Below are 23,613 nucleotides of genomic sequence, written 5' to 3'. Positions count from 1 at the left end.
AATTTCTCCCCCCTTGCCATCTTCTGCTTCTCTTGGTTACATTTGCTTTATTGTATTTGTACAAAACCTCGTTAATTTAATGGAATCAAAATTATTCATTTTACACCTTCCACTGCTCTCTATCTCTTGTTTATTCATAAATTGTTTATCCTTAATTTGATAGGTAATATATTCTATGTTCTTCAGATTTCTTTGTAATCTTTCTTTTTACATCACGTATCCATTTTGATCTTGTTTTGTTAAATATTTCTAATATATAAAGAACATCATAAAATCTATTTGAATACAAGTTATTTTGCAATTGACAAATTAACAGGTAGTTTTCTAATAAAAAATGAAAATTTATCATTACATGAAAAAAATGCTCTAAACATTATTGATTATTAAAACAACTATGAGATATCATTTTATACCTATCAAACTGGCTAAAATGATTGAAGGGGAAATGTTGGAGGGTATGTGGAAATATTAGGACACTAATTCATTGTTGATGGAATTGTGAACTAATCCAACCATTTTGGAGAGCAATCTGAAATTATGCCCAAAGAGTTATTAAGTTGCCTATACCCTTTGACCTTGAAATATCACTACGAGGACTGTTTCAAAAAAGATTAGGGAAAAAGGAAAAGAATGTATATATTCTTAATATCTATGGCAGCTCTTTCTGTGTGGCAAAGAACTAGAAATTCCATCCATTTCATAGGATGCCCATCAATTGGGGAATGGCTAAACAAGTTATATATTATATACTGTGCTATAAGAAATGATGAGCTCAGTGATCTTAGAAAAACATGGATAGATATACTTGCATGAAATAATGATGAGTGAGATGAGCAGAACCAAGAGAATGTTGTATGTTGTATAATATTGTTTTAAGAACAACTTTGAGAGAAAAAGTCATTTTGACTATTATAAATATCCCAAATTAATTACTAAAGATCTAAGAAGGAAAATACTATCTGCATCTAGAGAAGGTATGATAAGATGTTTAAAATGTTTTTACATATATAATATATAATAATATAAATATACATATGCACACATAATACACAAATATATTTACATATATACATATTTGTATTTTTGTTCTGACTTCACTTCCTTGCTCTATAACTTAGAAAAATCGATGATGTATGACTTGGGGAAAGTCCTGTCTATGCCTCAGTTTCTGCTTTTGTAAAATGAAGATTAGACTAAGTGGTAGAGAGGAAGCATGGTACTCTGGAAGGAATACTCATTTGGGAGGCAGAGGATTGTGACCTTGGACAAAATCTCCTAAAAATAGCTCTCTAGGGCAGGGGAGGAAGTGAAGGTTAAAAAAAAGTTATAATTTTATTATGTATTTAAAGGGAGTAGCAAGTTATACATAGTAGATTTTCAGTTTCATGTGTAATTATCTTTTTTCCCCTCTTCTGCTATATTATGGAAATGCTTGTTTTATTTCTTAATTTCAGAATACAATAAATTTTTTAAAAAGAATTGGAAGGTTGCTCAATATGATTCAACCACACTTAGGAATGACTCCACTAGAATGCCACTCTGATGCTAGAGTCAGAGAAAAAGAGAGTTTTTAATTTGCAGTGACTTCATCCAAGTATAATGTCTGCATTGGCTTCATTGTTCACCTCATAAAGAAACTAAACTTTCACCAAACCCAGAAGCAAAAGGGTCAGCTGTGAGGAGAATCAGCAGGCAATAGTTTTATCTCTTGCAATTTAAGTTCACTTTTATGGGCAATTTTACACTAAGTGGCTGTTTGGAGCAATGACATGAATTGAAGAGGTCTCCCTTTCTGAAAACCTTTTTCCAATTACAGCCAAAGAAGGTCAGCAATTCAATCTATCAGGCTGCACTGACTTCTAAAGTTATTCCTCAGAGCGTAACTAGCATGGTGTAAATGGAACTTTTCCCCACAGCACACACCTGGTAAGTGGGGGGTTGGAAGAACATTCTCCTTAGGTGTCACACTTCCTCCCAAAGGATCTTCTTCCCACACTGTGTTTGGTGAAGGCTTAGATTTTTTATTCCAGATGAGGAAGGGTCAGATTTAGAAGCTGAGAATAAAAGTATTGGACTAAAAATCAGAAGCACTAGAATTTTGTCCGGACCCCACCTCCTAGTTCTATAACTTAGACTTGGGGAAAGTCCTGTCTATGCCTCCCTCAATCTCTGCTTTTGTAAAATGAAGATTAGAGTAGGTGGATAGAGAGGAAGCATGGAACTATGGAAGGAGTACTAGTGTGGGAGGCAGAGAACTTGTGACCTTGGACAAAATCATTTCACTTTCCTGCCTCATTTTTTTTTTTTGTCTTTAAGATATAAGGGATGGATGAGATGGCCTCTGAGAGACCTTCCAATTCTTTAATCATATGGTCCATCTTTAAGATCTCTTTCCAGTTCCAAAATCCTTGTGATTCCATTTCTAGATGTGCCTTTGGTCAATGTCCAGAGGCAATCTTTCTAGGATTTCTCCTAGACAAGTTTTGAATTCAGCTAGGAAGAACATAATTATCACTTGCAACATACTTAAAAGTGATTAAGGAAAGACACAGATTGTATTACAATTTTTTTTGAGGCAATTAGGATTCTTTGACTTATCCAGGATCACACAGCTACTAAATATCTGAGGCCAGATTTGAAACTCAGGTCCTCCTGACTTCAGAGTCTATCTACTGGGTTACCTAGCTGTCTCCAGTTTGTATTATAATTTGAAGTGCTTTACAGATAATATTTCATTTGAGTGTCACAAAACACCTGAGATGTCTTATTAGCTCCACTTTGCAAATAGACTGAGAGAGTTTAATTTGGCTTGCCCAAAGTCACACAATTAGTAAGGGTTTGGAGCGAGATTTGAACTTGAATCTGTTGAGTCCTTGCATTAAGTCAGACTAACAACTTTTTCATTAAAAGTAAGAGAATTGGACTTCTTACTAGCAGCTCTTAAAACTAAAGCTGGAATGACTTATATAAGACACTATCATTACCAATGAGTTTCCATTACCCACAGCTTCCATATCCTCAATACACAGGATGTAGAAATCACTAGAAAGTAAGATAGGTACAGCCTTGTGAAGTCATGCCACTGGACAAAGTATCTAGGGCTTAGTTCTCAATATCCTTTCCTTGCTGGGAATGTACAGATACCATCTTTCCCTGGAAATCTAGTTTCATTTTCCAGAGGAACAAAGTATAATAAAAAAAAGCACTAACCTTGAGTCAAAACACCTATGACTTTGGCCAATTCAGTTCATTTCTCTGAACTTCAGTTTTCCTATTTGTACATGAGGGAATGCCACTGACAAATGTTGACATTTTAGATGATTGAAAAAGAAAAACACAAAACCAAATGTAAGATACAGTGAAAGCCACTGTAGAAAGAATGCACTTACTCAGAGCAAAACCAGCTTCAATGTTCTGTGTTTCAGTTGTTTATCTGCATATAATAAACTGAAAAACTTTAGAGGGAATAACTGGGGAAGCATGATCCCTATAAACTGTTTTTGATTATTGAACAGAGGTATATTTCCTATTTATGATTAAGCCAGGAGAAATGAGAATTTGAATATTCATTATAAACCAGAGTCTAAAAGCGAGGCAAAATGAAATAGGCAGCATGGGGAAGGGAGTGGGGGAGTAAAAGAATATATTAAAGAGCTGTGTGAAAATGAGGTTAAAGAGAAAAATAAAAAGGAGGCTATAGCTTTCTATATTGGAATTAGAAAGGAAACTGTGTGGTCACCTGTTATCATTCAATCAATCAAAGAATATATTAAGATATCTACCATATACCAGGCACTGTGCTAAACACTGGGTTACAAAAAGAAGCAAAAGACAGTCCTGCCTTTAAGTAACTTACAGTCTAATTGGAAGACTGTGCAAACAAATGGGGAGAATTTGGGGAGAAAAATAATGAGTTCTGTTTTGGACATGTTGAGTTTAAGATATTTACTGGACATCCAGTTCAAAATGACTGACAGGTAATTGGAAATGTGAGGAAATGAGATAGAAAAGAGAATCATCAGCATATAAATGGTAGGAAAAATTAGTTGGTAAAAGAGAATACATTTTTCTCTCTCTGGCATCCAATACAAGGAGATGGAGAAGAAGAAGAAAGGAAATACTTTCCTACACTACCATTTGTTGCTGAGAAGGTGGGAAAAGAGAAGAAAATACTTTCCTCTGCTTATTACTTGCTTTAACTTGGTGATAGAACTCTGGACCTAAAATCAGGAAATCCTGGGGTTGTTGTGAGGATAAGATGAGATATTTATAAAGTACTTTGCAAACTTTATAAATGCTAGCTATTATTATTATTAAGCAATAGGACAAAAAGGGAAAAAATGTTTCTTAGCACTGCTATTTATTGTTAAAGAAGTGAAGAAGGAAAATTCTTAGAGCCCACCTGAAGAAGCAGAAATGGAGAGGCTTTTGCCAATCCTAGGCTAAGGATCTGTGCCATTTTGGAAAAAAAAAAAAAAAAAAGAAGCATAATAGTACTTGGTTAAATGAACTGTCACAGAGGAGTAAGAATAGGATTAGATAAACAGAAAACAAAAGCTTAAAGGAGTACAGAAGTGGCAAATGAGCATTCTTCTGGATCAGCTCATTCCATTGATACACTATGCTCTGGAAGGAATTCTTTCTTCCCTAGGAAGCTTTGGATTAACTTTGGATTTATCAATTGAACCAAGTCATCCAACACAGGTAGTATGACCAATAATGAAGTTTGAAAATCACTCTTGAGAAAAAGAAAGGACGTTAAGAATTGTATTTCATGAATTTGAGTTTCCTTGGCTGCATATCACCATTATACTTAGTGACTTGAGTTTTGTGCTCATTTTTCACAGACACTATGCATTGATAGATAGGTAAGTGCATCACAAATATATAGAAGGTCTTCTAGATAATGTCATTCTTTCTTTACCCTATATTTTAAAATGTTTTGATTAAGTAAGCACTTAATAAATATGTGTCAAGAGTTAATGGAGTCATCTTGGCTCATTTGCTAAGGGAAATACATCAGTGAGGATTCATGAGCTACAACATTAATAGGAATGACTACTTCCTAGAGTTTCACCTAGAATCTTGGCTGAGTGAGTTGTTACAGTCACCTTTCTCTGCAAAACCTGACCTACTGCCAGCATAGTTAAAGGTTGAAAAGGGGGAAATGATTCAGCTTCAAATGAGAGGGAGTGAAAGCCCAAGAGAAGGGAAAGTGCATTATAAATTTTAAAAAGCTATATTGAATATGAGCTATGAAGATTATTTCTTCTCTAGTTATCCCTCCTAATCATTAAACACAGAGAATTGCCAATACAGAAACTTTTTCTAAGAGAGCTGGTTAATGCCTCAAATTAATTTGTCCAGTGTCTTATGTGATAAAGTAATACATACGTTGAGATAAGAACAGTACTGGCTCTATAGGTGATCTCAAAAAATAGACATACCAACAACAGTCTCACTCTTAGGAAACAGATACATTACAACCACAGAATATCAGCGTTAGAAAGGACTTCTGTGATGACCTAGACCAATCCCCTCCTTGAGAATCTTGAAAAGTTGAGTATAAATCATTTGGGGGAATAGATCACACTGTGCTATAAGAGGTAGAGAAGCTCATGAGCATTGGATTTGGAACCAGAGGATTTGGATTTGATTCCTGACCCTGCTAACTTTGGTCAAGACATTTGAGCCTCAATTTCCCCATATGCAGAATGAGGGCATTGTACTAGATGAATACGAAGGCCCCTTTCAGCTTTAAATATATGATCTTAGTCTCTCTTTCCATAGATCCTATGATCTGCCTAGTGGAAGACCTTCCTATATCAGTGAAATCATGGATGCCCTGGGGGAGAAAATATTAAAGATAAAAAGGATTAAACTGGCAATCAAGATTCTAGGCTCATCTCTGCTATTAGCTAGTTGTGTGAATCCTGCCTAATAATTTATTCTTTCAGTCTTCGTTTTCTCATTTGTAAGATATGGGCTTGGACTAGATTATCTCTAAGATCCTTTAAGGGTCTATTGTTTTATGGACCTAAAGACTGATTTCCTTTCAAGCCATATGCTTCCAAGAGAACGTTTTGTTTTGTTTTGTTTTTTCCCCCTCCTAGCCTTACTTCTTTAAATATTTTTTTATTCAGGCTTTCATCATTTGCCAGTTAAATCAACTAATTTTCTACTAAAACCAATTTCACTCATGGATGGACTAAAAGCTCAGTTATACAAATAAAATTGAAGAGCATGACTGATCCCAAGAAAGCTAGAAGAGAGAGAGTAGGTTTTAAAAAGAAGAAGGAAAAGGAAAAAACACAAATCAATTGATCCCAATACTTGTAATAATATCTCATAATGTAACTGGCAGATGGATATGCTCTGATGGGCCTCCCTCCTCCTAGCCTTGAGGGATGTCTTACATCACCTTATGATGGCCTAGTCAGAGAGACTGTGATTATTGCAATGATGAGCCTAGAGTAGTACAACACCAGCAGTAATATGATGCTTTGTTAACAGTAAATCCAGATGTGCTTTTGGAACAGGGAAAAGTTTTCTTATCTGTCCAGACTCATTATTTAGGCAGGAGCTAAGACATCTGCCAGGAACATCTGTGAATAAACTAAAATAAATCTATAAGTGGCATCTATGTCCTGCTAATTTCCCTGCACAGGTCATTTCACCAGCCATAGGAGACATTTCCAGTGCTGAAACTGAACAGTGAGTCTCTAAACTCAGATTAACTTCACATCTCACTGACCTATTTTTATATTAACCTGAGCTGTGCTCCTGTATGATGGCTTCTGCATTAGGAAACCCAAATTCCAATTGATCCTAAAAGATGCTACCTTCTTCCTGGTGGCTTGGCGATGTGGTGTCTCCTATTTAGTTGCATTGCCACTGTCCTTTTTCAAGACTGAAAGGATTTCCATAAAATGAGAGGAGATACCAGTTGGCTTTTAAAGTCTATGAGTCTATTTAGCCAATTAGTTAAAGTTAAATCCAAGGCAGAGAATTTTTCTAAACCCCAGTGTCACCCCAGAATAGGAAGAATAGTTTTGAGAAATCAAAAAATCATATTTTGTACAATCTCCAGTGACCAGAAGCTATTTTAAATTGTTTTCCATTTGGCAAATAAGGACTTAGAATAAATTCTTACATGAATTTTGAAAGTTTTTGTCCTTCCCACCTCAATCCCTTATATTTAGTGTCCAAATCAGGACTTTAAAACATTTTTAAAAATCTTTTGTATGGCTTTGTGCCCCTAAACACATTTTTTAAACTATAAAGATATCTCCTGTGCTATATCTAGAATAGAAGAACTTGGGTTCAAATCCAAGTCCTGCCATTTATTACATGTATGATCTTTGGCAAGTCACTTTTCTGGGTCTAGTTTCTTAATTAAATAAATGTTGGAGCCATCTCCATCCAGAAAGAAGACTGGGGGAATGGGATGTAGATCACAATATAGTATTTGCACCTTTTTTGTTATTGTTTGCTTGCTTTTTTTCTTTATCAATTTTTTCCTTTTTGATCTGATTTTTCTTGCACATCATGATAAATGTAGAAATATGTATACAAGAATTGTACATGTTTAACTTCCTAGACTTGCAGTCTAGGAGAAGGGAGTGGGGGGAAAAGAGGGAGAAAAACTTGGAACACAGGGTTTTGCAAGGATGAATGTTGGGAACTATTTTTGTATGTATTTCAAATAAAAAGTTGTTTTTAAAAACAAAAACAAAAATGAATGTTGGACCAGAGAAATAACAACTAAGATCTTGTCATGCTTGAAACTTATGATTGTGTTTCTATATTTTTGATTGTACAATGATTCTACTCAATCTGTAATCACTGATTGATTAGTAAACTCTTATACCACTCTGGTCCAAACTCTTTCCTATACAAAGAATCTCTACTTAGCTTAATTAGGAAAATGAAAAAAAATAAGAAAAAACTGAAACACTTTCCTTGATAGTTTAATAATGAGGATCTATGTTACTTGCTTATGGGGTCAGAAGAAAGTCTTCTGGGAGGCAGTTAAGATATAGCAGAAAGAATGCTGGTTTTGGAGTTAAAATGTCTAGATTTGAATCCTGTCCCTACCACTCACAACCCATATGACTGTGGACACCTCTTTTTCCTCTCTGCTTCAGTATTCCTGTAAGAATGAATAAGATGGACTAAACGATTTCTAAGGTCTTTTAAAATTCCAAACATTTTTATTTCTGCATTTTGGTTGGGTTTGTGATTTCACTGATATGAGGAACACACACTCTCCTCTCTCTCTCTCTCTCTCTCTCTCTCTCTCTCTCTCTCTCTCTGTCTCTGACATGCAGATAAGTAATACTCTTAGAGGTGGAACACATATTACCAACTTGCCCAAGTCCATCTAGCTAATATATGCCAGAGGGAGAATTTGAACACACGTCTTTCTGACTCTAAGGCCAGTTTTCTGGCCAGTCTATTATGTTGCCTGTCTTTAAGCATGAACTAAGTTAATTTTGTTTACCTGCTTATATTCTGTCTTAGGGAATTTAGCAATTTCTTTTGTTTTGATTTGTTTTCTGTATGTTGTAAGTTTTGGAAAACACTTCCTCAAAAAAATTCTCTGAGATTTATCTGCTCTTTACATTTTGTTTTACCTGAGCTAAAAGTAGCATACACATTTCCATGGGATTAGGAGGTAGTAGCTAGATCTACCTTGGTATAAACCAGCAACTGAGTTTGTCTTTTTAATTAACACAAGTGAAGATTTGGGGGTTGCCTCTCCATTGGATTACACTCTTCTCAAAACTTCCAGCATGCAAAAATACAACATATGTTGTATATAACATATAACATATGTTATGTTGAAAAGTCCAAGAGTAGCCATGAAAGGAAATTTGGGATCTTTCTGGGAGTGGCTTAAGATATTAGAGTTGGGTTGAGGTATGAGAGCATTTCATCACGCATATACTTGTCTATGTAGTTATTGTATATTCCCATTATGGGGTAAAGTCCTTGAGATCAGGGATTGCTTTGTATTTGTCTTTGTACACTCAGTGCTCAGCACAGTCTTACAAGTGGTTTGTTGAATTGAAATAAAATTTCTATTTAGAACAATCTCTTTCTGAGATCCCCAAACCCAATGACCCCATCTTTACTGATTTATAGATAATATCTTTGCTGATCAATGGATATATTAGAGAGTTGTGGAGAAGATGGAGAGATGTGGATCGGGTAATAATAAAATTAGATTGATTTGGAATTGATTGAAAGGATATATTAAAAGAGTAGTTGTTAATTGTTTTGTGTTGACATGACAGAAAATTTCTAGTATTTCATAGATGTACATGAATCTGTACTTTTAACATTTTTTAAATCAATGATTTGGAAAAAGGCATAGATGGCTGTTCATTAGATGTGTGGATTATATTAAGCTGGTTGGGAAAGTTTACATGTTGTATAAATCTTCAGGATTCAAAAGAATCTTTACAGGCTAGAGTATTAGATTGAATCTAATAATGTAATGTTCAATAAGGATACACATAAAGTCTTACATTTGGGTATAAAATTTCACTTTAACATATAAGACAGGAGATGAATGGTTAGACAATTGTTCTGCAAAAGATCTGGGTTTTTTTTAGTGGATTGAAAGCTCAACCTAAGTTATCAGTATAATGTTGAAGCCAAAAAAGTGAATGAATTAAATCCAAGGTTGCATATCATAGTAACACAGCTTACAAGATTTGAAGGACAATAATCCCTCAGTGTCTTGCTCTTATCAGACTTTATCTGGAGAATTGTGTTTAGAGGAAAGACACTAATATAATAGAGAAGGAAACCACAATAGTGAACATGCTTGAATCCACTTTTACTTGAGGATCAATTGAAAGAATAAGTGATGTTTAGCTTGGAGAAGAGATGAGGAAAAATGATAATATTCTTCTAGTATTTAAAAGAGGTGCTAATTTTTCTGTTTTACCCAAAAGCAAGAATCTAGGAACAAAAGGTTTAAACTGAGATAAGAAATTTTAATTGGTGTCAGAAAGCAAAAATCCCAACAACTTTCTAACAATTAGAGTGACACAAAGGTACTTTTTGTACCTTTGAAGACTAAGGGTCTTCAAACAAAAGATGGATGGTCATTTATTGGGATTTCTTTTATGTGTAGAATACACTGACATCTATTTTTAACTCTCCAGTTCTCTGATTTTTGTGATCTTATCCCAATAGTTTAGTGAAGATGTATGAATAGGGTGGTATATTGTCCCTGTGCCACATCTATGGTTATGAAGTTAAATGTCTTTCCCAATTTCTGGATTGGGCATTGTACTTTGGACCCTCAAAACAATATCATCTCCACCAAACCACAATGCCTCTATATTCAGCCTGAATGCCTTTTTGAAGCCATAGATATTGATGCTACAAGTCTACCATGATTGTATAATCACTTGGTACAAAATTAATGGTATACAGAATGTTTGCAACTTAGCAAACAGCCTCCCCAAAGCATTTCTCCTTATCTTTCAGTTTTTGACTCCTCTTTCTCAGCTGCTTCAAGAGATTCAGAATCATGAGAAATGTTTCCTTTTGTTATTTACAATAATTTAGTGACTATGTTGTATTTATTTCCACAGACACTGTCAATAAATTTCTCAAGCTCTCTGCTCAGCGGTTAGGAGGTATTTCTAATTATAGGAAGCAGTGTTGGGGATGACTTGGGTTCAGCTACATTTCTTTCTCAATGAGCAACCTTGTTTGCTTGCAAGTAACAGATATATACAACTCAGCAGAGAGGCTTCATACAATAAAAACAGCAGGATTCTATAAAAAGACTGATTCTATCTCCCTTCACTAGTGAAGCTTTTGTCTTCCTTCAGCACCACTGTATTGTGACAGCTCCAAAACCTGGGCCTCTTATTTGTGTGTATTACCTAGAAGGAATAGAATTGATAATATTATGCAACACTGACTCTAGGCAAAATTGTAAAATAGACAACATTTATCTTGAGCTACATTCCACCTGCTTCTACTTCCACTACTTACTCTTTTCCTTTTCACATCTTTGGTCCCTACACTTCTAAATGAGAATAATAATACCTGTACTGAGAGGAGAATTGAAACAATCAAATGAGATATGCTGCATGCCAAGCTTTTACAAGTCTTAAAAAAATACAGAGATTTGACCAATTATTATTGTCATAATTTTACTGAACTGGGGGACCTGAGTCTGTTATTGTGTGGGAAAAGAGATTTGAACAGAGATGGTGGTGTATAACAGAAGAAAGGCAGGGCAAGGATTCAAATCCTGTTTTAGCCCCTGGTATATGACTTGCAACAAGCTTCTCTCTGAAATTCAGTTTCTTTTTTATGAAATAAGAGTGTTGGACCAGATTACTTCCAAGGTTACTTCCAGCTCCAAATTTATGCTTTTTAAAGCATAAGGATGAGGTCTGGGAGTCAGACCTCATCCATAATATGCTAACTGGTAAGGTTATTTGAAAAGAGCAACAACAGTCTGAAAGAATATGTTTAATTCATTTGCCAGTGATTTATGTATTTTTGTGTTTAGTATACTTGGGTGGACCCTTGGAAAAATACCAATGGAAAGCATATTTGAGAGAGGAGTAAAACCACAGAACAGAAATCTCTATATTATTCTTCCTACTCAGTGTTCCTATATTTATTTCTGAATGACTTTTTCTCAGCAGCCCAAGGCAATAACTTCTAATTCTCCAGCCTTCTACCTTTATCTACAGACTTATTTATAATAGCTAGGACAGAAGTAAGGAAACACTAGCTGACATTTTTTACCTCAGGCTTAACTTACTCATGGCTTGCTAGAATGGATCCAAGAAGCATCCCAGTGTGAGGAATCCTAAAGAAGCCTTGCTGATGCACCAAGTCCCATCAGGATCAGGGAAGCAGAGAAGAGCTGACCTATACAATTCAGTCCAATTCTATCAAGCTAATATTGGCCAGATATTGAACACAAATAATAGAACTTCATTGCATTTAGAAGTAAGACCTTGTTTAGAGGAAAACTCCCTTTAAATAACAGGATATATGTATGGCCTTAGTTCATTTTAAAATTTTAAACATGTCTGCTCTAAGAAAGAATGATGTGGACATGTACGATAGTAAGTTTTAGACTCCAAAATTTAATCAGAACACCAGGAATTCTTCCTAGTGCTCACAGATCTTAGTATCTTTGGCTTGACTGGACCCTCCAGAGTTCATGCTTTCCAATCCACATTGCTGAATAACAGAGACCCCTTTAGTTCCTCTTTCCAAGGGAAACCAGATGATTCTTCACCCCTAGTTTTGTAATAATAGACTCTTCTACATACTCACCTCTGCAATTCTTTCAAGGACACAGTGATCTTCAGGTTATGGCCCAGGACAAAAAGGACAGCTAAGATGTCTGCCCACTGTACCATCTCACCCAAGGGCCCTCCTTTCAGAACTCTTGGGCTAAACACATCCCCAGATTCCTCTGTCAAGAAACCAATATGGATGAGGATCTAAAGCCAAGAGAAAAGACAGTGGATCAGTATAAAGAAAAAAAAATCAAAGCTTTATCTAGATTTACCCTATCTCCATGGATCTGGGGAAGTTGATCAGTAGCAGATGACATCTCTAAACTAAAACTGATTTCTTATGTGACATCAAAGTAGATAGGTACCAAGAAATAGATAGGGAAGCCTTATAAACAGGGTAAAAGAAGTTATCCAGAGTAAACCAGATAAATCTCCCAAATACCAGATCATTGCTGCTCCTGTAACTAATAGTAGAAAGATATAGTGTACAGCTCTTCCTATGGGCCAGAAGCCCCATGCCCCACTCTTCTCCTACACTTTGGGAGTGACCTGTCCTAATTCAGGCACCATTCTATCTCCTTGATTTTAACTCAAACTTCAATACAATTTCATTTATGAAATGCTTGGCTTGTCCCAGGTAATTAAGAAATCCATACTTTAGGTAGGTGCCTTGGGTCTGTAGTACTAATCCTTCATTTTGCTTTATTGTATACTCACTGTGAGAGGAAGTTCTTTACTCATGAGGACATAGAACTCCATGGCTATAGCCCAGGCAGTATAAGGACCATAATAGAAGTCTAAGCTTAGAGGCACTGAAAAGGATCTCTCAGGACATGCAAATTGTGTGACAAGTCAGAACTAATTTGAGGAAGCTAACTACTTATGGGCAGAAGGGTGAGGTGAGAGACAGTATTACTTGTCTTAAGTAATGGGTATAGGTTTTAGCATGGGGGTTGGTGGTATTGAAATTGAGGTGTGACAGAGCAAGAGCATAACCTCATTCCAGAATATGAATTTCCTGGTATAGCTCCAAGGAAAGTCCTCCCCATCTACCTGTTTCTGGTCTCTCCCAGCTCCCTTTAGCTTTGCTTCTAGGCGCTGTGCTGCCAGAACCCAGTGAGTTGCCAATTGCTTGATTCTCTTCTTCATGAAGATCAATGACTCCTTCCCACTTCCAATCAGTTCCAAAAGGTGGGAGAGATTGCTCCTGAAAGATGCCTACAGGGGATGATGTGGAGGAGATGGTATAGACATTGATGCTTAGTGTGGAACAGTTGTACCCAGCATTTTTGGGGGAGGGAGTGTCTATTCATTTCTCATTATCCAACCATACTCTAGGATACCCATCCTATCCAATGTGGGCATCTTGTCATCTGCTCACCAATTATATATGTGCCCATCTTCCTTTTTGACCTCTTGTGTTTGTTTTGGAAATAATAAATCAATACTATGATAGCACCTGGAAATGATATAATAATCTATGGCCTTACGGCTTCACTCACAGTAACTGTAATGGCTTACACCAAAACTCTCTAAAAATGGTTACAACTTTCATTTTGGAAGTTTCTTGAAGGTAGAGATGATTCCATTTCTGCATTTGTATTACCAAGTCCCATTAGGACCTGGGTTCCTTTAGACTTCTCCATCCCTGGTAAGGAGGACACCTTTAGAACCATGGTTGCTACTCAAGATTTAAAGTGAAACTAGATTCTGGGAAAGGAATAGAAGAACAAATGAGCAGCCCTGGCACTAAGGATCTAATTCAAAATGTTCTTTTCAGAACTAGTCTCCTGTGATTTCCAGGCCTTAGCTGTGGGATTGGACCAGTTATACCTGTACTTAAAGCATTATACCTGTACTTAAAGCAATTGGGTTCACCATAGGATGGGTATCTAGGGCTCCCACCCTAAAACCTGCCTATGAGTGATCTAGACTGTCCATATGTCTGAGAACCTTTTAACCAGAGATAAGAAAGGAAGTAGATATAGACAATTGATACAATAGTTTTCAATCGGACATGGATGGGGCTTGGACTATATATATATATCCCACCCTAAAGATTCTACCTCACAGACTCATCAGGTCCCAGAATCTATAGGGCTTTCTGTCTAAAAGGGTCTATGGGAGTGGAGGAAGAGTAGGAACAAGTTAATTGATTCTACTACGGAGAAAATTTTGTTATGCAAAGCCTTTACCTGGACTTCGGGGAGGGGCTTGGAGGCCGGTAACATTGCTGTTTGATTCCTCCAAGACATTAGGGGACAGAACCATTCTACTTCACTGAGGTAAATTAAGAAGGAGCACTCAGTGCCATCCACACCAAAGAAGGCATAACAGGGATCAGAAGTCCATCGAGCATGCATCCACTGCAAAAAAGAATGGAACTCAGAATCAAGAGGATAAGCTCTAATCCCTTACTTCCCGATATCAACCCAGTTACCCACAGTACAATCGGTTGACTTAATTATGATGGAGAAAATTAGGAGACTTTGCAGTAATTAATTACAACTTTAGCTCTTCTTTCAGTAACAAAGATGGGTGAGCCAAGAACAAAGTAGGAATGAGGAAGAAGGGGGAAAAGGCAAGATGAGACAATACAAGTATTTTACTTATGCTTTCCCCTTATAGAGGACTCGACAGTGATGTGGAAGGACAGGATAATTCTTCCTTAAACTCCAGAGGCATCATAGTATAGTCAGAAGAATGCTAGCTCTGAGCTCAGAAATCCTGGGTTAAAATCTTAATTATTATATGTGTGACCTTACCTCCACTGGCCTTAATTTCCTCTTCGGTAAAATGAGGGTTCCAAGGTCATTCAGTCTTAGATCTATGATCCTTAGTTCTCTTAACCTCCTGACAGAGTTCCAAAATGTGGACAGGAAGGTCTAAATTAATTATTTTTTTAAAAGCATTTATGCACTAATTTTCATTTCACCCTCACAATAACTCAGTGAGGTAAGTTCTGACTTGACAGGTGAAGAAACTGAGTATGGGAGATGTTAAGTAATGTTCTATGGTCACAGAGCTAATAAATATCAGAGGTGATCTTCAACATATATTTCTCCTGATTATAGATGAAGCATTCTTTCTAGTGTACTATACTTTCTTCTGAGAACAGTTCTACTCACCACAAGGGTAAAACCCTGAAGATAATATATCCTTTCTCCTCTCCCCCAGATGGATGCAGAATTATTATATTCAGTGGCAATTTCTGGAATATTTAATGGAGCAGTCATTTCTCATATTTTATTTCAGATATTAATAGAGCTGTTATAATAAACCCCAGTTGCCAGAGAGAATGGACTGGAGCAAGAGGGCGAGGTTAAAAAGGCAATGGTAAGAGAAGGAAAGAGTAGGAAAATTAGAATGTTACCTTCTTGGAGTAATCTTGAGTATAGCCACCACCAGGAAAAGCAATTTGCCTGGGACAATGGCTTGGAAGGAGCTTAAATATAGGGTCTCACATATCTCTAACATCTAACTGACTAATTCCACTAAGAAGAGGAGAGATGAAAGATTGATCATGAGGAAGTACTTCTTTTTGTTGGAAATTTTGTATACATATTTTAATTTGTACTAAAAACAATCACATTTCCTAAGAATTTAATAGGGAAGTTTGACTTTCATGGGAGTATCTGAGTGACAGATCAACAGAAAGAAATTAGAGAAGTGGTCAGAACTGGAAACCTGAAACCGGTGAAGTTGAGGACTGCAAGTCAATAAATTAAAAACAAAAACAAAAACAAAAAAAGCTTTAAAACATATACAAGACACTATGGATACAAAAGCAAAAAACAAGAGTTCCTTCCCTCAAGAAGTTTACATTCTATAAGGGACAGAAGCACATTAATACATGTAAATAAAGACAAAACTCATCAAAGTAATTTCAAAGGAGAGTATTAAAAGCAGGAAAGGTAGCTAGAGTACCAGATCTGAAGTCAGGATGACTTATCTTCCTGAGTTCAAATTTGGTCTCAGACATTTACTGCTTGTATGATCTTAGGTAACTGACTTGTTTGATTTACTATATTTGATTTACTCCATTGAAAGAAATGATGAACCACTCATATCTTTGTTAAGAAAACCCCAAAATGAGATCAACAAATAGTTGTACATGGAAGTGATTGCTAAGCTGTGATTTGAAGGAAGCTAAGAATTCTAGAAGGTAGAGGTGAGAAGGGAGCATATTCCAATATTAGTCATTTCTATTCTATTAATGAGCTAAGAGCTAAAGATATTTACTTAGCAAATTGGAATTTAATGGACTCTCAAAAGGCACTCAAAAAGCTTTGAAACATGAAAATAAGGGCAATCTGTTTTTAACAGTCAAAGTTAATTTCAAATGGAAAGGCTTCAGTGACAGACGTTGTCCTCCGCTGAGGTTATATGGACATTAAAGGATTATACAAGATACAAGCTTAGAACAAAAGATGAAGAAGTCAAATTTCACTGAAGAGTAGCCTTAACAACCATAACAACCGTATGAATATGCCCCAAAGAAGCCTAAATAGGAAACCCACTACTCCTATTCTCTTATACAACATTCTAGACAATTATACTATAAGCTATTCTTCAACCTCCTCTTGCCCTCTATACATATTTGCAGTCTTTTTTTTTTTTTTTTTTGATACCTGAAATACATTTCTTTCTCATAGGCCTTTTTCATCATTTTTTAATTTTTTTCCCTCTAAGACCTATATTAATTATTCCCATGAACCCATCCCTGACCTCTAGAGATAAAAACAACTCACTTCCCTCATTTTTTCCTTTGGTACATGTTTCTTTTTTTGGGGGGGGGGACCCCTCCTTTGTTCCTACTACTTTGCACCATTCTTTTTTGAGTTCATGCTGAATCTTGTGACCGCTAATCCCCAACTCCATTAGATTGTAGATACTGAGGGCAGGAATTTTGTCATTTTTTTTGCTCTTGTACTCCCAGTATCTATCATAATGATTTATATATAGGCTTTTAATGTTTGTCAAATTAAAATGAAATATATATCTTTAACAAAAATAAAGATAGGATTTCCAGGGGAAAAGGTATAAATGTCCAAGACAGAGATGTTAGAAGGTTAGTATGGAATGGCCTAAAGTCTATCTACTGGAAGACTCTGATGTGGGTGATGTAGACATCACATGATGGTAGGCACCAAAAGTTGGGATTTATTCATGTGAAGAATTCACGATGACCATTCTCTTTGGCAAAAATAAAATTATTTAGGGAGAAAGTTACAGATAAAATGAAGGAATATACTAGACACCAGGAATGGCAAATATGAAATTGGGAGTTGGGAGTTGGGAAAGCATAGGAAGGATTTTAATAATTAATGATGGAAAAAGACATAATACCCAAAAAAAGTTAGCTATAAAGAAGAGAAGTGGAATCAGGAGAAATACCACAAGGTATGGTGGCATTAGGAGGTATGATGTGGCATGAGGGAAGGGGGAAGGAGAAAAACACCATGAGGTAGAGACCTCAGGGACATGACTGGAATTTCTGACAAGACATGGCAAGTTGAGGCTGCCCAAGACCTTTACAGAGTGTGGATCTCAGAGGTTAGATATAACTTGGATTTCTGACTGGGTGATCTCCCCAGATGGTAGGACCACAGAGCTAAACTTATCTCAGTCAGTGCCTTCTGCCTGCCTGCCTCAAGGATTAATTTTTATCAATTCTTCAGTTTCTCTCTACTAACCACAGCCAACACTGAAGATCTTATCAATTTTTTGAGGCTAGGTTGAAAAATGTCAAAGTCTAGAGGGCCACAGGATAAGAAACAGGAAAAAATCTGAGAATGTCAAAGGTAGCTACAGAAATGGAGGTGAAATAGAGTCCAAAGCCAGGGAGACAATTTGAAGATCCCTTTTGGGGTAATGGGAGGAAAACTCCGAGGAGCCTTTCTCTGGGAAAGACCCACCTCAGGGAATCAAGATAAGTAGTTTCATTCTGTTATTCTTGGTGGGACTGGTTACACCCTCTATTGAGTAATTGTACCTTCTATTGAATAGTTGCACTTTCTATTGAGTTGAAAATTAGTCCAGGACCACTCCTACTTAGCTCAATCTTAAGTGGTCTCATTCAACTGGAAATCTAGGCCCAGAAGCAGTGGCACTATTGAAGGAATCTCATTCAATTGAAACTTCAGTCTCAGATTTCCTATTAAAAGGTAATTTTAAACTCATTTCCTTGCAGAATATCTGAAGCAAGATCATGCCTTGTCAAGGAACCTCTCCTGGAATAGCTGTCTGCCAGGACTCTTGCCTACTATGAAGAGACCCTCTTCTCAGTGAAACCCTTTTGCTATTTCTCTGCCAAGACCTTGTCACTCAGAAGTCTGTCTTCCTAGCAAAGCTGGCTTCTACACCAACAATAAAATTTTCTTTTTTGCCACTAATATTTCAGGTTTGTGAATTCTTTCACATTGAACCTGTGCCAACCAGAAGAGGAGTGTCACACCTCAACTCTCTGCACTGCCACTATGCATCACAGATATAACCCAGCAGGGAGAATTAAGATTTTAGGAGTCATTGCTTCCTTCTTTTTGTATAAAACAAGTGTGCTGAGGTGCAAAACATTGTGTGTGTGTGTGTGTGTGTGTGTGTGTGTGTGTGAAAGAGAGAGAGAGAGAGAGAGAGAAGGGGGGACAGAGAGAGATGAAGGGAGAAAAAGACAGATACAGAGAGAAAGACAGAGGGAAGGAAAAAGTATGGGAAGAAAAAAGTGAGAAGGAAGAAAAGAAAAAGGGAGGAAGAGATTGAGAAGAGAGAGATGAAGAGAGAGGTAGAGACAGACACAGAAAGACAGAGAGAGACAGAGGGAGAGAGAAAAAGAGAGATGCCAAGAAAGAGAGAAAGGAGAAAGACAGAGAGATGAGGGAGACAGAGAAAGAGACAGAGACAGACACACAGAAAAAGACAGAGAGACAGAGGAAGAGAGAAAGAGAGAGGGAGAGAGAGACAGGGAGGAAAGGAGAGAGAGAAAAAGAGAAAGACAATCAGGCAGGGAAGGAGAGAGAAAAACAGAGAGAGAGAGAAAGGGAAGAGACAGAGACACAGAAAGACAGAGGGAGAGAGAAACAGAGGAGGGAGGGAGACAGAGAGACAGAAAGACAAAGGGAGAGAAAAAGAGAAAGGGAGGGAGAGACAGAGGGAGAATAGAGAGAGGAAGAGAGAGAGACAGAGACAGAGACAGAGACAGAGAGAGAGAGAGAGAGAGAGAGAAAGAGAGAGAGAGAGAGAGAACACAAAAGCTTCAACAAGGGACATTTTAAAATTACTTCTTTAAAATGCACATATTTTTCATGCTAGAAAATTCCATTCCCCAGGATATGTAAGTATTATTTTGTGACAAGTCTGGTTGCATATGAAAGCACAAATCTTCTCTTGGACAATAACACTCAAGGGATCCAATTTTCAAACTTTGCCCAGGGCATACAATTGCCTTCTCCTAGCCTTTCTGAGGAGGAAAGGCTGAGAGAAGTGGGAATGGAGTTCATTGGATTAACCCAAGCAACAGAAAGTCCTAGCTGGAAGGGCCCTTGGGAATCATCCAGCCTAATCCTTCATTTTACAAATAAGGGAAATAAGGCCCAAGAGGTTAAGTAATTACCCCAAAGTCACAAAATCAGTAGATAGAGTCAGGACTTGAATAATAATAGCAATAATTGACATCTATTTAGTGATATTTGCACCAATCCTGTGAGTTAGGCATCATTCCCATTTAACAGATATGGGAACTGAGATGGAAATGGCTTGTTCAGGCACACAGCTAGTGTTTAAAACAGAAGTAAGACATCAAGTCTTCTTGATATCAAGTGAATTTACCATACCATACAGCAATGATTTCAAGAGGGGAAAGGTCCTTTCTGTCAGACAATGTACCTACACAGACAGCTGACTTACAGTGCTTCCCACTGAATTATTAAGCACTGACATCTGCCATCTCTACCTAAGATCTCATGTGTCTTTTCTCTACCATGGTTATTGTGGTGTATTGGAAAGAACTCTAATTTGAGGAGAAAAGGCATCAAAATCTTGATTTAACATATTCCTTGCATGACAGGAAAATGACTTCATTATTATGGGCTGCAGTTTCCTTACTAAATGAAAAGCTTACACTACAAGATCTCTTTAGGTAAAAATTTATGAATCTATTTTCTTGTTCTTTTTTTGTATCACCCAGACTTCCCTGGGCTCACTTTTGTACAAAGGCGAGGCGGGTTACTCTTTTGAAAATTATAGGACCTGTCCTGCTCTTTGCACCAGTATTTAGCATTTTCGGAAACCTCCAATATCATTTTATTTTTATAATGCCTCTCTTAAACAACTTTGACTGAAGAATCACCCACATTGTTCTTTCCTGCTTCCCCACAGAATATTTTTCTTAGGGCATTTAAGTTTTACTTACCTCTACCTTTGCAGAGCAATCTGGATATTTGGGGTCATTGGGCACCTCACATTGATCCCGTTGACCTTCAGACACTGGGAAGGGATGGTCAGAGGAAAAGGCATATAATATGGAAAGATAAGGTCTCCCCAGTCATATCCTGCTCCCCAAAAGGGAATAGTCAATCTGATATAGGAGGTGGAAGGCAAATGGATTTTCCTAGCACTCACCTTCACAAAATAGAACTGTAAGCATGTATGCTCAAGGGATTGGGTCAAAAGATTCATGCCATTCCTCTGCATGATCCCAAGCTATGTCCAGCTAGCAGATGACAGTACTTCCTAGAGGTGTTTAGCCTTGCCCACCCCATCTCCTGCTCCCTTACTTAGGAACTGAATTTCACCCCTGTGAATATTGGTCTGATGGAATAAGCAGGACAGACACTGATTCAATAGTATCTACTCACCCATTTATTAGGGAAAGTATGGATTTAGATACTGGTGGCAGGCCAGACCTTACCCTATTATCATCTTGTGGGGTTGAATGAGTATTGTCTAGAGCAGGGGACCTCAAACTACAGCCATGGGCCAGATGCAGCAGCTGAGGATGTTTATCCCCCTCACCCAGGGCTATGAAGTTTCTTTATTTAAAGACCCACAAAACAAAGTTTTGTTTTTACTATAGTCTGGCCCTCCAACAGTCTGAGGGACAGTGAACTGGCCCCTTATTTAAAAAGTTTGAGGACCCCTGAGAGGAAGCTTAGGGTATTTTCTACTCCCTCTCTTGGCACCATACATGCATATTTAATTCAATCATGTCAAAATCTTTTTAAGCTCAAGTCTCTCAGGCAAAACTCTAGGAGCAGATCTTATCTCTTCTCAATGATCTCATTCAGCTCTTTAAGTTAAGCATATGTTGAAAGCATAAGTGTTAAGAGCAGCCAAATTAGTAAACAGATTCTCCCACTCCTATCCAATCCCCAATTTGTTGCTCATCCAAATTTAAGACTTCTCTTTCTATCAGGGTTGGAGGGTGCTAGGAACAGGATAGATTGCTATGCTAAATCTAATAGATAACCCCTCCTACATCAATTGTTACCAATTCCCTGAAGCTCTTCCAAAAAGTCCCAACTTTGGGAAATTCTGTCCAATAACCTAATCTTATGGGAATTTGCTCAGGTATGAGGCAGAGATTGTCATCACCCCTCCTGAGGCTCTAATACACAGAAATCACTTAAAGCAGGAAAGGGGCTGGGATAAAGGGAAGGCAAATATCTACATCCAGAAACTAGTAGTGGGGCCCACCCTTGCTGTGTATGACACTGTTGCGTAGGATTTGATCCACCTTCACGGCAATGTCAGAGACATTCTGGGCAATGGCTTGGATCTTCTCCATCAACTTGGCACCTGGTGGAAACCTGAGCAAAGAAGGAAATATGAAGTATAAGTCTGTGGAAAACTCATTTGTACCTTCTCAAGGCATCATTTCCCAAGCAGATTTTTTTTACAATCAATGAACCCCATGAGGCAAGTAAAGGATCCAAGATCTAGGCTCATATACATCCTCAAATGTGAGGATTATTAAAGTCAAGGATGGGAAAATAGAACTGTAGTCCCCAGAAAATGCTGAAGGATGGTTATAACAATAACAATAATAACTGATATACATATATATATTGTTTTATAGTTTTCAGTGCTTTACACACTTTTATTTGAAGATAATAACTATGACAACTGTGTGAAATAAATATAATATAAATATTAATATCCCCATTGAACAGATGAGGAAACTCTCATTCATTGAGTTCAACAAAATTTCCCAGGTCACACAATAAATCAGTGCCAGAGGCAAGCTTTTAAGTCAGGCTTTCCTGAATCAAAATTTAATACTTAATTCATTTTATTAACCCTAATAATACTATAGGTATAAAGGATATGTGTAGAACCATATGTTTGGGAGCATTTTTAAAAAATTTTAAAAAGTTTTTGTTTATCTATTTTTTTAATATCACCTTTTTTCCAAAATATTCCTACTTTCTCCCCCAATTCAGAGAGTTATCCATTACAACAAAGTTTTAAAAAGCAGTTTAGCCAAACTAATACTAATAATTAAGTTCTATAATATATACATTATATTATATCAGTTGCCCCCCATCTCTGCAAAGGAATTGCATTCTCATCTCTTACTTGTAATAGTCATTATAATTGCAGTGCTGTTTCATTTTTTTTATTTACACTTTTGTAATCATTGTACATATTATTTTCTTGATAGCTTATTTTATGAAGTTTATATAATTTTTCCATGCTCCCCTATATACTTCATATTTATTATTTCTTATAGAGCTGTACTATTCTAAATATTCTATCTCATTCATGGATCAAAATTTTTTGGCTATTTCCCAACTGATGGCCATGTTCTTTAATTCCAGTTGTTGCTACAAAAAATACTGCTAAAATATTTAATTGCATAATAATGTTGTGCCACAGTTTCCTTTTATTGCTCTGCCTCAGGTTTCCCTAAATGGTCCTGCCTCAGTTTCCCTAAATTGTTCTGCCTCAGTTCCTTAAATTGTTCTGCCTCAATCCCCTGGTTGCAACCTCCTCTTTCCTGTTCATTAGGACTGAGATTATTAGATCTGTGGAGTTCTAGCCACTGGCATTCCAAAAGAGTCACAAACTGTAAATGTATAATCTCAGATAAGGGGAGTTCAAACATCCTGGCTCCTAAGTCCTCCTAAGTTATCAAGAATTTATAGTTTTCACACCCCCTCCCACCCTGTCAGAACCAGATTGATGGTCTGTTCATGGAAATTCCTGTGTTTACCAGTGTTTGGACTCCACCCCTTGCCTTTCTCTCCCTGACCTCTGGAGCCATATATAACTCAGTGGAATCTCATATTCAAAGCTGATGCTGAATGCTTTAAGACATCAA

At 37.0% G+C, this 23,613-nt stretch overlaps 1 protein-coding gene across 4 annotated transcripts in view; it reads right to left on the bottom strand.

The window, feature by feature from the left end:
- Positions 1–23,613, bottom strand: part of MGAT5B (alpha-1,6-mannosylglycoprotein 6-beta-N-acetylglucosaminyltransferase B) — a 122,586-nt gene that overhangs the window by 40,387 nt on the left and 58,586 nt on the right. For all 4 annotated transcript variants that reach the window (XM_003768680.2, XM_031965555.1, XM_003768679.2 and 1 more), the window contains 5 exons: positions 21,987–22,099; positions 20,704–20,777; positions 14,492–14,662; positions 13,350–13,514; positions 12,331–12,500 (listed from right to left, as the gene is read on the bottom strand). In XM_003768680.2, coding sequence (XP_003768728.1) covers positions 12,331–12,500; positions 13,350–13,514; positions 14,492–14,662; positions 20,704–20,777; positions 21,987–22,099 — 693 coding nt within the window. The remainder of the gene's footprint in view (positions 1–12,330; positions 12,501–13,349; positions 13,515–14,491; positions 14,663–20,703; positions 20,778–21,986; positions 22,100–23,613) is intronic.

This window comes from Sarcophilus harrisii, chromosome 4 (assembly GCF_902635505.1).
Source record: "Sarcophilus harrisii chromosome 4, mSarHar1.11, whole genome shotgun sequence".
Classification (NCBI taxonomy): domain Eukaryota; kingdom Metazoa; phylum Chordata; class Mammalia; order Dasyuromorphia; family Dasyuridae; genus Sarcophilus; species Sarcophilus harrisii.
The sequence above is the reverse complement of the archived record's forward strand: the minus strand, read 5'-3'. Positions and strand labels throughout refer to the sequence as shown.